The following is a 19,637-nucleotide window of genomic DNA, read 5'->3' as shown; positions in this document are numbered from 1 at the left end:
CACGCCGATCGCTCTAGCCGCGTTCCGGGAAGAGTATGGTATCCCGGACGACATTCACCTAGAGCTCGGTGCCGAGGAGACGACCCCATGGGGCAGATTAGACCAGTGCCCCTTCATCGTGCTCTCCATAATAAAAGGTGGCCTCCGCTTTCCGATTAACCCCCTGCTGTGCGAGTTCTTGCAACGCACCGGGCTAGCACCAACCCAAGTCTCAACCAACACTTATAGAATAATTAACGGGATCCACGAACTGAACAACCGGTTAGGAACCAACCTAAGATTAGTCGAAATACTTTGCCAGTATACCCTCGGGCATACGGACGACGGCCTAGCCTATTATTTAAAGATCAGACCGGGCAAGGAGAAGATAGTGACCGGTACCCCAGACAAAGACTTGCACGACGATGACTTTTTCTGGGTGTCCGGTAATTATGAAATAGCCAACGTGTCGGGCTGGTATATTAACAAAAATTTCGACGAAACATGTAAGCCGCGCTAACCGCTCGGTTAGATTACTTTCCTTAACCATTTTGTACTAATGCGCTTTGTTCCTTTCCTCTTTGCAGCGATCAAAGCTTTGCAAGCCAACTACCATTACCCCAACGAAGCAGCAATCAGGACCGTGCTTCGCTACCGCAACCGGGATTGCCATGAACTCCTCGGTTACGTACCGACCTACAGATACTCAGCTCCATGCCGGAGTAAGGTCACAGACTTTCTACGTGCTCTATCTCCACCTCCTGATCCCACTTTGCCGGACGTGCCCCTTATCCAGTTGACTGAGGCGGAAGAGATGGAAAAAAGAAGTCGTATCAAAAACCTCATCACTGCTACCTCCACCGAGCTACTGAGCATCCCAACCCGCACAGCTGCTGCCGGTTAATCAAGCGGGACTGTGGTTGCACTGGCGTCTCCTGGCGCCGTGCAGGCAAGCAAAGAAAGCCGCCGGGTTGGGAAAAGGGTACGTACCAACCCCTCTGCCAAGCTAGTTACGGAGTTGAACACCGAGCAACCAGCGATGACAACTGACCCAACACCGCCATGGAAACCGCAGCTCAAGCACCAGGGTAAGGAGATCCCGGCGACTGCCTCGGTCAAAGGTGACAAGGAGCATCTACTCGCCTTTGACCTAACCAAAGCCTTGCTGCTACCGAGCAACGTGGTCGGCAGCGACCATGTACCGGACACCCGGCTGGTGAAGTCCTTGGTCAAGTCCATGACCCGGGTAAGAACTGTGCATACTTTGTTCAAATTTTTCCAAGTGTTTGCTCGGTTTCCTTCCTCTGATAAAGTTTTCTTCTTGCAGGCCATCCAGAAACGACACTTGGTGATGGAGAGGATCCACCGACTCCGGCAGAAGGCAACCGACGCTGCCAGCCAGGTTGAACACCTTCAAGCCGAGCTCGAACGATCCAAGGCTTCGCTGGAGATAGCAAATTCTGACAACTCCAGGTTACTCGGCTACCTTGGTGTCGCCGAGCAAGAAAGGGACGCTCTCCGGATCGAGCTGGAGGCATTGAAGCAGTCAAGGAAGGAGGAGCTGGAGGACGCCAACAACGCCGGTTTCAAGGAGGCCGAGGAGAGATACACAAAGCAAGTCCATGCCACCCAAGACATCTTCTTCAAGGCAGGCTGGAAGGCTGCTTGTGAACAGCTCGGCCAAGGATCTGGGACCAACGTGTTTGCCTCTCCCCCAGCTGCCTTCCTGTTGACGTACCTTATGCGATATGCTAACAACGTCTTCAGTGCGTTGCAGGCTGAGGCCGAGGAAGAAGAAGCGGAGGAGGCTGAGGAAAATACCGAGGGTGACAACCGCCCAAAGTAGGCCGGCCAAGAGCAGACCGGTGTCCAGGAGACCACAACCACAGTCGACTTGGAGGCAACCGCGACCGGGGATGAATTCACAAACCTTTCCCCCTTAGTTTAGTTTTCTTTTTCTTTCTTTTTCATTTGAAAATGTAACTGTGCTACTTCCCCACCTTTTGTAATGCTATTACTTATCAATGAAAAGTTGTATTTTTGTTAAGTGTTTGCATTGTGTTTAAGCTAAACAACTTTAGCTGGGCAAATCACCTCGGCTAAGCAAATCATTAACTCACCCTTGAACAAATTATCAACCTATTCAACCGAAGTAAAACATCTCGGTTGAAATCACATAGTTGACTAAATCATCAACATGCTTAACCGGAAAAAGACATCTTGGTTTTGATCACAGAGTTGAGTAAATCATCAACTCATTCAATCGGAGTAAAACATCTCAGTTGAAATCTCAAAGTTGAGTAAATTATCGACTTGTATAACCGGAACAATACATCTCGGTTTGAATCACAAAGTTGAGTAAATCATCAACTAATTCAACCGAAATAAAACATCTCGGTTGAAATCTCAAAGTTGAGTAAATCATAAACTTGTTTAACCGGAACAAGATATCTCGGTTTAAATCACAAAGTTGAGTAAATCATCAACTAATTCAACCGGAATAAAACATCTCGGTTGAAATCTCAAAGTTGAGTAAATTATTAACTTGTTTAACTAGAACAAGACATCTCAATTTAAGCCACAAAGTTGAGTAAATCATTAACTAATTCAACCGGAATAAAACATCTTGGTTGAAATCTCAAAGTTGAGTAAATCGTCAACTCAATCGACCGGAGTAAAACATCTCGGTTGGAGTCTAACGGTTGAGTAAATCATCAACTCAACCAACCGGAGTAAAGCATCTCGGTTTCAATCACAAAATAAGCATCGAAAATAATAGAATGCTTCTACAAATGTAAGTCACTTCTATTATATTAACAAAAGGAGTATTACATTCTGAAAGGCAAGGCAAACAAGTCTTTGCTCAAAAGAATAATCATTAAAACTATGGAAATTAAAAATAGTACAGTTTGAGGTTGGCTGCATTCCATGGTCGGGGTATGCCTTTGCCGTCCACATCTTCCAAGTGGTATGCCCCCTTGCCTGCCAAACCGGTTATCTTGTAGGGTCCTTCCCAGTTTGCCCCTAGCTTGCCTTCGCCTGGCACCAGGGTGTTGTCCATGACCTTTCTGAAAACCCAGTCGCCAACTTTAAATGGTTTGGGGTGCACGATTTTGTTGTACTTCCTGGACAATTCTTGTTGGTATGCAACCACGTGAATCAAAGCTTTTTTGCGGCGCTCTTCAACAAGGTCCAATTCCAGGGCGACTGCTTCAGAATTTAGCTCGGGCTCAAAATTTTCACTGCGGATGGTGGGCATGCCAATTTCCAATAGGATGACAGCCTCCATGCCGTACGCCAGGGCAAAAGGAGTTTCCCCGGTAGATCGCCTCGGGGTCGTCTGATATGCCCAAAGGACACTTGGTAGTTCCTCGGCCCATTTTCCTTTGGCCTTCTCAAGTCTTTTCTTCAAGCCATCAAGAATGGTCTTATTTGATGCTTCGGCTTAGCCGTTGGACTGCGGGTAAGCCGGGGTGGAGTTGTAGAATTCAATCTTCAATTCTTCACAAAACCCTCGGAATAAGCGGCCGTCAAATTGGGTGCCATTATCAAAGATCAGAATCTTGGGGACGCCAAACCGCGTTACCACATTCTGCCAGACAAACCGTTTGACGTCCTTTTCCTTGATAGTTGCTAGGGGCTTAGCTTCAACCCACTTGGTGAAGTAGTCCGTAGCAGCAATGAAGAACTTCCGATTGCCCGGTGCCGTTGGGAGTGGTCCCACTATGTCTAGTCCCCACATCGTAAAAGGCCAAGGGCTTGTGAGGGGAAGGAGTTTTCTGGCCAGTTGGTGAATTTGGTGGGCGAACTTCTGGCACTTCTCACATTTGCGAACATATTTCTAAGCGTCCACTTGCATGCACGGCCACCAATATCCCTGCGAGATAGCGCGGTAGGCCAAAGATCTGCCCCCTATGTAACTGCCGCATATGCCTTTATGAATTTCGTACAGGAAAGCTTCCACGCGGTTTGGGTGTACACACTTGAGATAAGGACCGGTGAAAGACTTCTTGTATAAAGTGCCAGATGGAGAAAGCCAAAACCGCTCTGACTTCACCCGGACTTTATGCGCTTCCATTTTATCAGCCGGAAGTGTCCGCTCTTTCAGGAAGAGGATAATAGGGTCCATCCAAGAAGGGCCAAGCTCGGTGCAGAGTACTTCTGTCTGCTCTGGTTCCTCTATACTAGGCCTTGGAAGAAACTCAATCAGAAGAGGACTAGGAGAGGTTCGGTCGACCATGGAAGCCAGACCGGCTAGCTTATCCGCGCGGCCGTTGTCTTCCCGTCCAATTTGTTGGACCCTGATCGCCTGGAATCGCTTGATGTGGTCCATTACCAAAGCTTAGTACTTTGCCATTCTGTCATCCTTAGCTTCGTAAACCCCAGATACTTGGTTGACAACCAGTTGGGAATCGTTGTAGACCATCAGCTCAGACTCGCGCACCTGGAGCGCGCTCTTAAGTCCGGCCAGTAGTGCCTCGTACTCGACCTCGTTATTTGATGCAGGGAATCCGAGGGTGATAGAATGCTCAATGGTCAGACTATCTAGCAAGACCAAGACTATGCCTAGCCCGGCACCGTGACGATTCGAGGCCCCATCTACAAAAAGTTTCCACATTTCGCCAACAAAGAGCTTCCAACACTCTGAGGGGTTTTAGGAGGCTTAAAGGTTGATGGGATCACGGTCGTTCGGCTGTTCGGCTTTAGGTTCAATACTGATCGGTTCCACTTCCTCCCCCATCGGCGACGTGACACTGGACCCAACAGGTTGGTCTGTTATGCCCAAGTCTATCGTCGCATCGCCAGGCTGCAGTGGCATGCCAGCTGGAGGTTCTATGGCGGGGCATGCAAGTTCCGCGTCGCCAACACCGCCGTGCTGCACAATTTCGGTGGAATCTTCATTGGCCTCCTCGGCTACCGTGGTGAGATCCACCAAACATACTTGGTGAATCCCGGGCAAGAACTCGGCAACAAAATCTGCCAATGCTTGAGCTTTTATGGCCGTTCGGGGTTGAAACTTAACATCGAATTGTCCCAACTCGACTGCCCACTTTAGAATGCGACCGAAGAAGTTCGTCCATTCGAACAAGGCTTTGAGGGGAAACTTGGTCAAAACGATGATTGTGTGAGCGTGAAAATAGCGTGCCAATTTCCTAGAGGCCATCATTAATGCTAAGGTAAGTTTTTCCAACGGCAAGTATCTCGACTCTGCCAGTAGCAAGGTTTTGCTCACGTAGAAGATGGGTAAATGCTGGATACCTGCTGACTGGACAAGCACTGCACTAACTGCATGCTGGGACACGGCCAGATAAAGGTAGAGTTCTTCGCCGGTGTAACGCCCTCAAAATAACAACATTAAACCCATCAATAAAGACATGCATTGATATGTAAAAGTTTCACATTCTTTCATTTATCAGAATTTCATTACAAAAAGTATTACATGTTAATGACAAAAGCAAATGCCCTAAAGGCTTACAGCTTTCCAAGTTGACACTTGGTTACAACAAAAGAGTACTAACTCATTTACACATTAAGCCCTTGGCTTGAATTTACATGTAATACATCAAAAATAAAACGACAAAGTGTGTCCGCCTCTAGCCTCCCAAGCTATGTCCTTGGAGGTGGCATGCTACCTGTACCTGAAAATGATATTCCCATATAGGGTGAGCCACAGCCCAGTAGAAACATACTAAACCAAATATGAACAATGACTAAAAGATTAGCAGTTGATAGATGGTCAACACTGATACTTTCCCTTATCACACTTTACATTTTCATGACATACAAGTCCATATTACAACTCATTTTCCAATTCCTTTCAATTCTCAAATTGCAACCATGGCTCAGAACCTGGCCAAACAACTCATATGAGACAATAACTCATATCAAACACTTCCCATTTCATATCAGATAAGCATACTAGCTATATCACACAACAACAGATAAGCATACAAGCTATATCATCACTTCCACAGATATGCATATGAGCACTATCACACTTCCAATGACAAGCATATGAGCTCTGTCAATACATCACTAGATAAGCATATGAGCTCTATCTATGGAGTCCATCCCCTATCTCCTCCCAACACATCCGGTTTAGAGGTTCATCCCCTATCTTCCCCTAAACCGTGGAGTACATCCCCTATCTCCTCCAACACAACACAATGCATATAAACAACAATTATACACATCATCACACAATACATAAATTTAATGTATTCTTTCAATCGTCAATCTCAATGACACATTCCAGTGATTAGTTACAGTTTGCCTAATCATCATGCATTGTCTACAACAATCACGACTATCCTCCACTGATAGCCCAAAGCAGTTATTTCTATACAGAAAATAAATGCAACAATGGATATATAATCAACATTTCAATTAGGTGAGCGATAAACAATCCAACTACACCCTTTAACCCCATACATTCCCAACCTCAACAATTCCACTTCATTTCCTCATTTCTCACAATTAATTATCCCAATTAATCAAACAATGTAATTAGGTCATTTTCCATAATTAGCATTTCAACCCTTAGGTCCCATTTTCATCAATGATTCAACATTTATTTTCATTTCTCTATGCCAAACGTACATCTAGGTTTATTATAAATAAAACCCCAACTTTTGCAAAATAACACAAAAGCCCCAAACTTTCACGAAATTACCAAACCAACCCCAACATCTCAAAATACTAAAATTTAAAGACAAAATCCATAGAGAGGAGTAGGATATCCCTACCTCAAATTCGGAGCTCCAAGGGAGAAGATGACAAAACCCAACGTGCTCCAAATCCCGAAATTTTCAGATTAAAATGTAGCCCTCAACGATCAACAACTTTTTTGTAAAGGCCAAAGATGAGCAAATCACTCCTACTAGATCAAAACCTAGAGAGAAGGTAGAGTTCTAGAGTGAGAGGCTCAACAATGGTGTTTTTGGAAAAGTAGGAGAGAGAAGAGAAAGTGAAAAAGTGATTTGAAAAGTCAAAACTCGGAACTTAAACCCAGTCTCCCCGCTCGAGCGTCAAACACCCCGCTCGAGCGTCACTTACAGACTCCCGCTCGAGCGTCAAAAATCCCACTCGAGCGGCGGATACACACTCCCAGAACTTTTATAGAACCAGGTCTCCGCTCGAGCTTCCAACTCCCCGCTCGAGCGGCACTCACACAACCCCGCTCGAGCGGCCAACTCCACACTCGAGCGTCCAACACTACACAGGAAATACTGGATGGGTGCAATTCCCGCTCGAGCGCCAAAACCCCCGCTCGAGCGGACAGGTCAAAATCTGGGCAACTAGTTTTGGTTTCTAAACTCAACCAACCTGTAACAAACCTGCCCAACACATCCCATAACTCAAATACAAAGTAAAAAGGATGTAAACAAGATAATAATCAACTACCAACATCCACGGACACATGTCCGGATCACTGTACAACAAGGGTAAATCCGGGATCGTTATAGCCGGGCTTGGGCGTTACCAATAGTGGTGCAGAAGACAAATACTCTTTAAGTTCGGCTAGAGCCCGATTACACTCCTCGTCCCACGAAAACTTGGATTTCAAGGCTCGAAAGAAAGGGCGGCAGCGATCTGATGACCGGCTTATAAATCAGTTAAGCGTAGCGGCCATCCCGGCCAGATGCTGCTCGTCCTTAGCCGAGTTGGGCTGCTTCAACTCTTGTACGGCTCTGATCTATGTGGGGTCTGCCCCGATGCCTCGGTTTATGACTAGGAAACCCAAGAATTTTTTGGATCCCACGCCAAAGGCACATTTAGATGCATTCAGGTGTAGCTTGTGCTGTTTGAGGATGGCAAACATCTCGGCTAGGTCGGACAAGTGGTCTGCTTGATGCCGGCTTTTAACCACCATGTCATTGATATAAGCCTCCATCGTTCGGCCTAGCAGAGGAGCAAACATTTTGGTTACCATCCTTTGAAAAGTTGCCCCGGCGTTCTTCAAACCGAAAGGCATGACTCGGTAGCAGAAGAGTCCCCTTAGAGTAATGAAAGAGGTGATCTCACGGTCGGGGCCATGTATGGAAATCTGATGATAGCCGCGATAGGCATCCAAGAAACTGAGCCTGTTATGTCCGGTCGTTAGATCCACCAATTGATCTATTCTGGGCAGGGAAAAGCTATCTTTAGGGCATGCTCGGTTGACGGTCTTGTCGTCGACGCAAACTCGCCACTTCCCATTCTTCTTGGGTACTACAACCGTGTTTGAAATCCACCGAGGGTAGTGCACTTCCTGAATAGCCCGAGCTTCAAGCAAGTTCTTTACCCCCTCTGCGACTACCTCGGCGTAGTGCAGCGCCGATCTCCTAGTTCTCTGAATGAGGTGATGACAAATAAAGCTCGGGTCGATGCCGAGCATGTTATAGGGTGACCATGCGAAGACTTCGATATTTGCCATCAAGAATTCTATCATCTCGGTCCTTTCTTGGGTGGTAAGGCTTGAGCCGAGCAAGAAGAACTTGTTCAGGCTTTCAGTGTCAATCCGCACTTCTACCAACTCCTCAACAGCTTTGTCCTCAACCTTGGCACCCACATCTTCAAGGATGCCACGGTCTTCCGGTCCTTCAATCATTTGGACGAAACCTTTGGCAGTTCGGCTCTCGTTTACTTCCACGAAGCATTGTTTTGACATGACTTGATCGCCCTAAACTTCTTTAATTTCCCCCATTGTCGAGGGAAATCTCATAACCTAGTAGAAGGTCGACGCTACAGCCTGCATAGCGTGAAGCCATTCCCTACCAAGGATCAAATTGTACGTAGACGGCACCTGCAATACCCAGAACTCCACCTGCTTGACCACGGATCCGGCTTTGACCGGTAAAATTATCTTTCCCAAGGCCACTCCGGTTGCGAGTTGAAACCAACCAGTGGAGAAGTTGCCGGAGCCAAGTCTGTATCTCGGAGTTTGAGTTGTTTAAACGCGTCGTAGTACACGATCTCGACCGAGCTTCCCTGGTCGATCAAGATGCGCTTGACATCAAATTCTTTGACGCGGAGTGTGACCACTAGGGCATCGTTGTGTGGTGTTTGAATGCCCTCTAGGTCCCTCGTGGAGAAACTAATCACGTCTTTCTCCTCGGTCTTTCCCCTTTTGATCACGGGCTGGACCGACAACACTACCCTCATGTGTTCCGCCTTTTTAATCATCCCTCGGAGCTCGTATATACGCGCCGGCTCCACTATGTCGTGGATCACATTAACCACTCCTTGAGGGGGCACCTCCAAGTCATCCGGTCCATGCTGATCAGCCGAGGTGGGATGTGCGGCCTTAATACCCCTGTCAATGTAAAGATCCAAGTGTCCGGCTGCGAGTAACTCCTCCAAGTGTTGCTTCAGAGGCAAACAGTCCTCTATCCGGTGTCCTCACTCCTGGTGATATGTGCAGCGGTACCGCGGATTGAAACCCTTTTGTGCATCGCCTAACTTAGCTGGAAACTGGACGTAATCCTCGTTACAGATTTCACTAAGTATGCGATAGATTGGAATCTTAAAGACCGTGGTGATGCCTGTCTGAGTTTTTAACCTTCTGTTGGCATCAGCTACGTCATCGCAGGGGTATTCATCTCGGTCATTATGACGACCTCTTCCCCGGTTTCGACGATTTGATCCTCGGTCAAATTCCTCGGCGCGATCACTTGGACGATTAGTCTCCTGTTCGACCGCGTGTACCTTGACAGGCGACCTCTTGTCTGTTGCCACCGGAGTTATTTTCGCGGTGGATGCCGCCGCATCATCCTCTACTCGAATGTGCTCATTGATGCGCTGCATGAGTTGGCCCATGGATGTCTGCTGGTTCATGGTAAGCAAGTCCCGCAGCTTATGTCCGACCGGGAGACCGCGCTTATATTGGGTGATTTCCAGGTTGATCGGGCAATCTAAAATCTCATTGAAGGTTTCCCAGTATCTGGAGTTGTATGCCTTGAGTGTGTCGCTCAACTCCATTTTGACACTGAGAAGGTAGTCCACCTCCTTCGGCGTTTTAGTGTTGGTCTTGAAACGAGTTACAAAGGCCTCCGCCAACTGTTCCCACCTTTTGATACTTCCCTCTGGCAGCCTCTCAAACCATTTCAAGCCCAGCTCGCCCAAACTCGACGGGAAGATAAGGCACATAAGAACGTCATTGCACTTATGTCCGGCCATGACCTGCCAGAAGTGGCTTACATGCATGTATGGATCAGTCTTTCCGTCATAGAGCGTAAACTTGGGCTGGCGAAAGCCCGTGGGGAGCGATGTTGTTTCTATCTCCAAGGAGAAAGGAGTAGCGCTCAGCCTCGCCAAATCTGTGTCTAGAAAGAGGGGCACGGCTGGGCGGGGTGGTGGTATTATGACCTTTTCACTGGCATGCCCCCCGTAAGATAGCCGCTGGAGCGCCAGCACCCTCTGAGTCTCTCATCGGCGAGCCTGCTCCTTCAAGACTGCCCGCAAGTCCTCTGAGCAAGCGGAATAGAAATACCTCGACGTTGTCGCCGGACGTGAGGGCTAATAGGTACTGTCTTGCGTGCTAGACTTCCTTACAGGCGCGTCGAATTCTCCAACCCTGTAGCTTCTGGTGATAGAAAGGGAGGAAGTGTGCCGCTGGCTCTGACTGCCTAAACGGCGTGGTTGGGTGCGCTCACTGTGGTCTCCCACTCCAGCAACACCCTTCCCTTTGACGTGCCATTTGAGATCTTCCATCTCCGCCGCCATTCTTCGAATGACGGCGTCTTGGTCGCTTAACTTGTGCTCCAGATGTCTGGCGTGTGATTCTCTCCGCCGCCGGTGTCCGTCTGGGCTCCGAGAGTGACCAAAACTCCTTCCGCGTTTATCCCGCGTGTCTCTTGAATGTCCTCCTGGAGAAGTCTCTAGGTCCGCCATGGGTGGAATGGCGGGGAGTCCGTCTCTCCGTCTGGCTGACTCCGGGGTAACTCCATCGATGGCGGACAACGGTATCTCGTCGTTGTTCGCCGTGGAAGGCGATCAGATGAGCTTGAAAGACAAGGTTTTGTCTATCAAGTTCCCACAGACGGCGCCAATTGTACAGGGAGCAAATATTCCGCAGGGCCCGTACTCCTTTCTTCCAAGCTCCTTGTCTGTCCGATCGACCTGTGAACATAACGGCGGTGAGCTACCCGGCGGTGTGTGGCCGTAAAATCCCTCCGACGGTCAAGTTAGCACACACTCAGAGATAGAGAGAGAGAGAGGAGAGACTTGAGTGTATAGGTTTATCTCACCAAATTTTGCTCCATCCCCAGCATGGGGGGCGCAGACACACTTATATACTTTCTGTGCCCAAATCTGCTCCCATTAGTCTCTTGACACGTGGTGCTGCTCTCCCATTTGTCAGCACAAATCCTGCAATCACCACCTAACCAAATCGTCAGGCTATATTAGCGGAGCCCGGCAGACCGGCGGAACCACCTCGGCCTTTCACGACCGCGCTGCGCAGCGTACCCGAGTGCTCCACTCGCCGAGCTCTAGAACAACCGAACTCGATTGCATTCCAGCAAAGCCGAGTTCAAGATAGGTCGAGCCAGCAAACTAAAGGCCTTCCTGCCGCGCTAAATGCGTAAACCATGGAATCCATAATGGCAGGCAATCATCTAACCGAGCAACTCAAGTAGCTCGGTTTTCTACATAGACAAGCCCAAGTAGCTCGGTCCCAACATGGTCCTTGGCCTCAACCAAGCAAAACCTTATCTGGATGAGCCTAAGCTATCACGGCCCAAACATGTTCGACCCCTCATTTTGCCCGGCCTTTACCATGGCTCATTCCAGCTCATAAATCTCCCTCTCAAATAATATATTAATTGACTTTTTGTTTGGCGTCACTTATTTGATATTTTCCCTATATTTTAACATTGACAGCAAAAGTTTGGATTTTCTCAGAGATAAAACTAACGAAAATAGAATAAATTTTTTTAATAAAAAAAAAGTAAAAGAAAATAAATAGCAAGTGTTTTAATAAGACACTGGTTAAATAGATAATTGGAATCAAACCCAACCAAGTAATAGGACCATAAGATATGAGATGAGAGAGAAACTAACCAAAGAGAGTCGGCGGAAGAGGAAGTTTACAACGGCCATCTTCTCGACTACAAAAAACCCACCCATTGTTAAAGTCTCTGCACTGGCAGAGCAGTTGGTGGTTCTTCACATATGATTTAAAATAGTGAGGAAAGTCACTGATCATATTATCATCCGTATGATTTTCTGTTCGGAGGAAATGTTCATTCTCGGCCATCGATTATCTACTTCCCTCTCTCTCTATGATGATGAGTTCTCAATCAATTAATATTTACTAGCATGCACACGTCATGTACAAGTTAAATAAATAAAAATAAAATAAAATAAAATATTTAACATATATTAGTTGTAACTTTAAGTAATAGAGTTTTTTTTATTAAATTTGTAATCTTGAGTTTAAGTCTCGCTCATTTTCTTTTTTAATTTTTTTTTAAATAGATAATTTGACACTTGACATAAAAACAGATAAAATTTTAAAAAATTAATCTAGGTCTCACATATATGATAATATGAATTATTTTAAAATTGTTGATAAAGTAATTATGTATCTTTTAGATATAAATTACAATTTTCCTCTACTAATTATCACATGCTATCCGCATAATATCCTACATCACTCCTATTGGTGCTGGGAGCCAAAATGTTCCTCTTATATGCCTAGTTGCCTCATTAAAAAATAAAAATAATAATAATAATAATAATAATAATAATAAAATCAAAAGAGTGGATGGAAGGAAACTGAAAAAGTCAAGTGATTCGAGAGGTTGGCATGGCCCAATCCAAAAATAAATAAATAAATAAATTATAAATACATTCATAAAATTTATTTAAAATACGAATGGTCACTTATGATTATAATTAATTATAAATACTTTATTGTAAAAAAAAATTATTTAACAAAATTAATTAAGAAAATGAAATTTCTAACTGTTTTTCTAGATAATAATAAAATTAGTTGAATTATTAATTAAAATATATTTTTGACATTATTAAAAATTATTAATTTATTTGATAATTTATTAATAAAATAGACAATTTTTATAAAATTAGAAATTTTAAGGGGCGGGATGTAATTTTCATAACCACGGAAGATAATTTATATTTTAAGCAAATTTTAGAGGTGTATTTGTAATTTATTCAAAAAAAAAAGAAAAAAAAAAAAAAGAATCCGAGCGATCAAAGTAAATAGAAAAAACAAATAGAAGGGAAATTCTATTCTTGTAGGATGTGTATCATTTGTACATTTAGTTATAATTTTTGTAATTTTGGTTATGACTTACTATATTGTTAGTCATGACACATTGTGATGTTGGTTATGATATTATTTTTTTTATGATCCTAAAATTGTTTAGCTATATGTAGTATGATGTTTGGTTATAACTAAACAACTCCTATAATATTGAGTTATGACCTAACTTGCATATGTTACCATGTCATTACCTATGTTTTTATACTAAAGTGTATATCACAACCTTTCCCAAATTGGACATATTCTTTTTAATATTACACAAACTATGGGTCTATTTGGGAATTGAATATTTTAGTTAAAAAAAAGTTATTAAAAAAGTCAAAAAAGATTATATAAAAAAAGTTAAAGATTCAATTTTATTTTCTTTTGTAAAATGTCAAAAAATTATTCCCAAACATTTTAATTATTTTTTAGGTCATATTTTAACAAAAAAAATACTAAAAGACACTTTCCCAACAAATCTTAAAATTTTTATTTACTAACAATTATCTCATTATTAAAGAGTCATGTTATAAATTACAAAGTTTCTTTATTATATAATATATCAATTACTAAGCAACCTATCACATTTATGAAAGTGAATGTTCAAATTGTAAATTTTAGGGCAATGCTATGATACCATAGGTAAGTTATGTTATTTGTGAATTTAATTATCACAAATGGCATAACTCAACATTATGAGAGTCATAACTATAAATAAAAAAAAAAATAATTATAATCAAACATCACCTGAGGTATAACTAAACAAAATCATAACCAAAATAATGTCATAACCAATAATATCATAATGTGTCATAACTAACAACAAAATGCAGAATTTATTAATCTGTCTAGTATTTATTAATAAATTTTACATTCTATTAATAAAATTTATTAATTTATTAATGTAAAATTCATTTAGGAAAAATACTGGACAAATTAATTTGTCTAGAATGTAAAATTTATTTATTTGGCTATTTTTCCTAAATGAATTGTCTATTTGGCATATGTATATACTTTTTCAATGTGGAAAAACAACCATTGACTAGTTGAGGGACAGTTCTTCAAACTGGTAACACCAAAATGCAAACGACAAACTTTACAAGATATGTAAAAATTAGAAGCAAGGCTCAACAACAAATTAAATTTTTTTTATTTTTAAAACTGAACCAAATTCCAAAAAACACACTGCTACCAATCCTAAGGTAGAAACCAATTGCTGTAACACTACTCATTTACATCACCAAATTTTATCCCTTTTTTATTTCATCACTTCAAAATCCAAGCAGAATTATGTGCCACTCATTCATGATGAGCTGAGTGAGAAATGTTTTAGGCAGGGCCAATGTGAGCATCTGGCTCTGATGCTTCATTTTTCTTGGCCTTCCCTTTCTCAAGCAAGTAAAGTCTTTCTGCTGCAGGTATCGCCAACATGATCGTGTTCAGCTTCAAATTCAACTCTTCGACCTTTTCCATGAGCCTGTCATTGGTAAACATGCCAAGAATGACGCTTTGGATCGTTTGCCTGCTTTCTGTCAGTGGCAAAACTATAACTACAGCTGATCCAATTGTACCCCATGCTATTGCTATGATTGCCCAGAATGTGAAGTACCCGTTGCTGAATCACCCTGCAATAACCCAACAACAAAACAAAACAATAAAAAAGGAAGAAGAGTTTAATCAAATCACATCTTTCATTTTCCAATTTCCATTTATGTAGTGAGAATTTAAAGTTTGTTACTTGTTCAGCAACAAAAACAAAAGAACAAAACAAAAAATGTTGCTTATCAAACTGATGTAACATATTATCGGCACAAAATGACACTTCTTCAATTGATATAATCTTAAAAAGTTCGTATGTAGAAGCTGGGAATGAGGTTATAGTCAGTTCAAGTCTTGGTGTTGAATTTTTCATTTTAATTTTTGGTAGTGGCTTCAAAATAGAAGAATTAAGCATTCATGTGCTATTATGGAAATCGAAGCAAAAGGTGAATATCAAAATTTTGAATTTACCAGTGAGATTGGATTACAAGGAATCAGAACGAACAGAATGAGTTGCCAGCTAATTGCTGAAAGTCCCTGGCCTCATTCTGTCCATTCTTAAGGCCTTTGGTCTGACTCCTGGTAATCCAATCTCACAAAAATGTGAATATTTACACTGGTTATTGAATTTACCTGCAGGAAGAGAAAGAAGGGGCCACAACAAAACAATCACAACAGTAATACCAACACCCCATTTCACAATCCACGCTTTCGCTCTTATCAGCTTTTCCTCCTTGAACTCCTCAGCCAGCAATTCACTCTTTTCCTTCTCAACCATAGTTATCTGCTTTGTCGTTTCCCAATCATGGTTATGAGGCCACAAAAAACTACACACAGCATGAATTGCTCCACCAGTAAGTATAGACACGAGGTTTCCAGCAAGCATCGGTGCATTCCTTCCAGTCGTGTCAAGATTAACCCTTCCATACTCAACACTCGCAATTGACAACCAAGTGATAATCCCAAGAATGCAACCAATAGTCGTCCCAAGGATGGCACCGATTGCATTTGCTTTTCGCCATAGAAGCATGAAAGCTATGGGAAGGACGGCAGAGCCAATGAAGACTCCCATGGTGAGATACATCCATCCTAATGAAACTCCGGCCTTGTTTAGTATTACTGCTAAAAATCCCATGAAACATCCGAAGCCTAGGACGACTCCCCTTGACACTCTGAGGATTTGCTTTCCAGTTGCATCCGGTTTTATGTAAGTGCGGTAGATGTCATAAGTGCACAAGGAGGAGACTGCTATTAGTTCTGATGAACCGGCAGACGTCACAGCCCTGTTTTTCATGTGCCAAAAAATTCAGTGTTTATAACATAATACTGAAATATTGGAGTTTCAAGATTTAGTACACATTTGAACAAAGAAAGAATGGATTGGCCAGAATGTGGGGATTTGAAAATTAAACTGTCAAAACTTCGCTAAACAAAATTTCAACTTCAACTGATATTTGAATAAGATGAAAGTTTAGTATTGCACATTTTAGAAGCCACAAAAGTCCGAAATCTTGAAATTATGGGACTCGATTAAATTTTAGTAAAATTGTCCAAAGTAGTAAATGTAAATGTCCAAAATTCTGAAACTGCTGAGAATAAAAATTGGAAAAAAAGGAATGCTTGAACTCAAATGGTGATTGTAAATATAAGATCATCAATTGGCTTAGCTCATTCGGTTTTGAGGGCCTTCAACTGATATTGGGGATGACACTTCGACATAAAACTTACAAAAGCTCTACCAAGCTTCATAAGACTATTGATGTACTTTTTCATCTAAAAATGTAGTCTTACTACACAGATATTGGCAAGATCATGGTCTATATATAATGCTCAATTCATGTTATCTATAATTTTGAAATTGTTAATGTAGCATTGCTTGAAACTCACATAAAAGGCATAGTAAGTAGAAGAATAGATCCTCCTTTTCCCATCAAAGCAATAGCGGTTGCAGGAGGAACAAGTCCATGACTGACCACACTTGCCGTTATAGGTAGATCAAGGGCTAGTGCTTCTAGACCTAGTGACGTTGCCAGAGAGAATGGCACAGCAAACCAGACCAACCCGCCCAACAAATAGCCCTTATGAGTTGATGAAGGCTTTGCAGCAATGGCACTTACCCAATATCCCTACACATTCAAATATTCTTTGTTACTTAGCAATTGAAGAATGTAGACACAGGGCCAACGCTCACTTACATTGTCAACAAACATGGTACCAAAGTTGCCAACAATGTTAATTATCCCAAAGACGAGCCCTCCAGAACTCAACATTGTAAGGTAAGAGCCCTTGTAATTCCCACTCACTGGCCCACAAGACTGCCCATTATGGGTGAGTGGCTCTTGGCAGACTCTTGATTTGCTTGCAACCTCAAGCAGACGATGGTATACGATACTCGGGCTACCAAGCTTACTGCTTGATGTGTAAACTAAGTACACAAACAAGACTAAAACAACGTGCACTGAAACCAAATACAAAAATAATAGAGCTTATATAAGCACCAAACGTAACTGGAAAACAAGATTACAATATAAAGAGCGAAAATACCTATTACTGAATGTATGTAGCTTGCCAAGAAGGTGGCTTTTAGCCCCCCTGCAAGTGTGTAGACAATTATGCCAAGTGGGATTAAAAAACTTGCAGCGTAGATATTCACTCCAGTGAGTGCATTCACGACAGCAGAGCCACCAAGAAGAAGCATGGCCGTGACAATGATGTTTGTCAAGAAGCAAAAAGTGAGAAACACAAGATGAGCAGCGGTTCCCCATCTAAAGTAATAGAAAGATAGCCTCAAATTCAAGGAAATGAAGTTTTTCAACGAGTAAAATGATTAAAGCAGCTATGGCACCTTCTGTGTTTTGATTGGAATCATGACAACTATGTGACATACCGAGCTTTCACAATTTCACATATGGTATGAGCATAGGGGGCCTTTCTTTTCATCTCTATCGCCATTACCCCAAACAAGAGTACCTGTTCAATTTAGAATTACCAAAATTATTTATTGAAAAGTATCTGATTTCCTTCTTGTGGAGATAAAGAACGTAAGAACAAAAACAATGGAGGAAAAAGAAGAGTTGACATGCCTGGATGGTAGCCCCACTGGCATACCAGAAAGGGCCGCTAACTCCATATTCCCACGCAACATTTGAGCTTTGTAAAATTGTAGCAGCCCAAGTCCACTTTAGAAATCAATATTTTGAAGCCATTTGTTAGGTGAACATAAAGGTATTCCAGATTTGCAGAAGTGGGTGAACTGAGCACATTACCTGAGATACAATCACACTAGCAATGAGTCCTGTTTTAACATTCCTGCCTGCGGTGTTGAACCATTCTGATGTGTGGCACGATCCAACATATCGCTTCTCTAGCCAAACCTGGCAAATTAATTCGTACTTTTTTGTTTCAATTTAAACAAGCAGCAATAATGGTAAAGAAACAAAAAGATAATTCACACTAGTTTGGAGTTTCAAATAGTTGTTACTTGTCAATGATCATACTTGTCTGGGAATTCAAATAATTGTTTAATGATTCTATGTGGAAGGGGCACTCTCAAATTATTATTCATGTAAAGGTCATATAATGGTCTTGGTCATTACCAACTACACTTCCACTAAGCTTATCCTTCAGTGAAAAATAAGTGCAACTCCATGAGGCAGGAGAAGATTTTATGATTTTATGAGGGGATTTTTTAGGATTCCAATGGCTAAAGAAGGCCCCAAATCCAAGAATAACAGAGTACCCAACACCTTGATTTAAAACTGCTTTCCCTCCAAAGAAACTGGTCTGTCTCACACAACTGTCCCCCGTGCCGGAGTAATACTTGGCGGCGAACTCAAACAGCGGACAATTTGGCAGAGAAGAAGCCATGAAGCCACTGCTCTTCTCCAACTTCAACTGTCAGAGTCTGGCACTCTGTTTGTGTGGGAATTTATATACACATAGAGGAACTGAATTGCTTTATTGTGACGGTGTACACAATATGGTTCAAGTCAAACTATGAAAGTTTCTGTCTCATTGCTTGCTATGAGAGTCATGTCTTGGATGGCACTGATGCTTTCAGTGGTCACTCTCTTGGCTTTGAATTTTATATATATATATATATATATATATATGCATATCTATGTATATGTGGCATGTCAATTATATATGTTTTGTCACACTTGAAAAACAGAATTTTTTTATTGTCCAAATTAGGTTCTTTTACTTCTTAAAAATGGAAAAATGTGTGCGCCTTGTATTTATTCTACATTGGAGCAGATACTGCTTGAAGGTTAGACTCTTTTCTCTTTTTTTTGGTGTTTGGTGAATTTGACCCTTAAAAAACCCGTGGGTGCCCTTTTCCTTCTCTGTTCAAAATACACGCTCATTTTTATGTTATTTTTTGGTAGTTTTATGGTGTATGTGTATTTTGCAGTTTTTGACTCTTGCTTTTTGACTGAAGTTTTGCCCGATGGGTTGTATCAACTCTACTTGCATGAGATCATTACTGAATTACATAAAACATTCCCTGAGTTATACTTTCTCGCATTCAATTTCAGAGAAGGTGAGAAACGGAGCCAGTTTGCTAAAATTTTATGCAAGTATGATGTTACTGTCATGGATTATCCGCAACAATACGAGGGTTGTCCCCTGCTACCACTGTCTTTGATTAACCATTTGTTGGAAAATTGGTTGTATATAGGGTTATTTTGGGCCATCTTTGAGTCCAAAATTGAGTGGGCCCCAAACGTCTTTTGGGGTGGGTCCAAAAAGGTGACGTGTTCCTTGCTGCATGGCAAGTCACACGGTAAAGATGGTTCGTCAAAACCATTTATGAGTGAATGGGAAGTTGACGTCATTTTCGGGTTCATGGAATTGGACATTTAAA

The 19,637-nt window shown here is 42.4% G+C and overlaps 2 protein-coding genes across 2 annotated transcripts; both read right to left on the bottom strand.

The window, feature by feature from the left end:
- Positions 1-4,321: 4,321 nt before the first annotated feature.
- On the bottom strand, positions 4,322-5,143 carry LOC145805276 (uncharacterized). The gene is made up of 2 exons (XM_082900388.1): positions 4,696-5,143; positions 4,322-4,578 (listed from the first exon to the last, which is right to left on the bottom strand). The coding sequence occupies exons 1-2, from the start codon at positions 5,141-5,143 to the stop codon at positions 4,322-4,324; spliced, it is 705 nt and encodes a 234-aa protein (XP_082756514.1).
- Positions 5,144-14,345: 9,202 nt separating this feature from the next.
- LOC114264162 (urea-proton symporter DUR3) lies at positions 14,346-18,845 on the bottom strand. The gene is given in 9 exon segments (XM_082901850.1): positions 14,346-14,856; positions 15,404-16,053; positions 16,658-16,896; positions 16,966-17,228; positions 17,315-17,535; positions 17,658-17,740; positions 17,854-17,949; positions 18,037-18,144; positions 18,425-18,845. Coding segments are annotated over 9 exon segments (2,169 nt in total). The 5' UTR covers positions 18,638-18,845; the 3' UTR covers positions 14,346-14,560.
- Positions 18,846-19,637: the final 792 nt, after the last annotated feature.

Source organism: Camellia sinensis, chromosome 13 (genome assembly GCF_055761805.1).
Source record: "Camellia sinensis isolate YWXY chromosome 13, ASM5576180v1, whole genome shotgun sequence".
Classification (NCBI taxonomy): Eukaryota; Viridiplantae; Streptophyta; class Magnoliopsida; order Ericales; family Theaceae; genus Camellia; species Camellia sinensis.
This window is presented reverse-complemented; position numbering and strand designations above follow the sequence as displayed.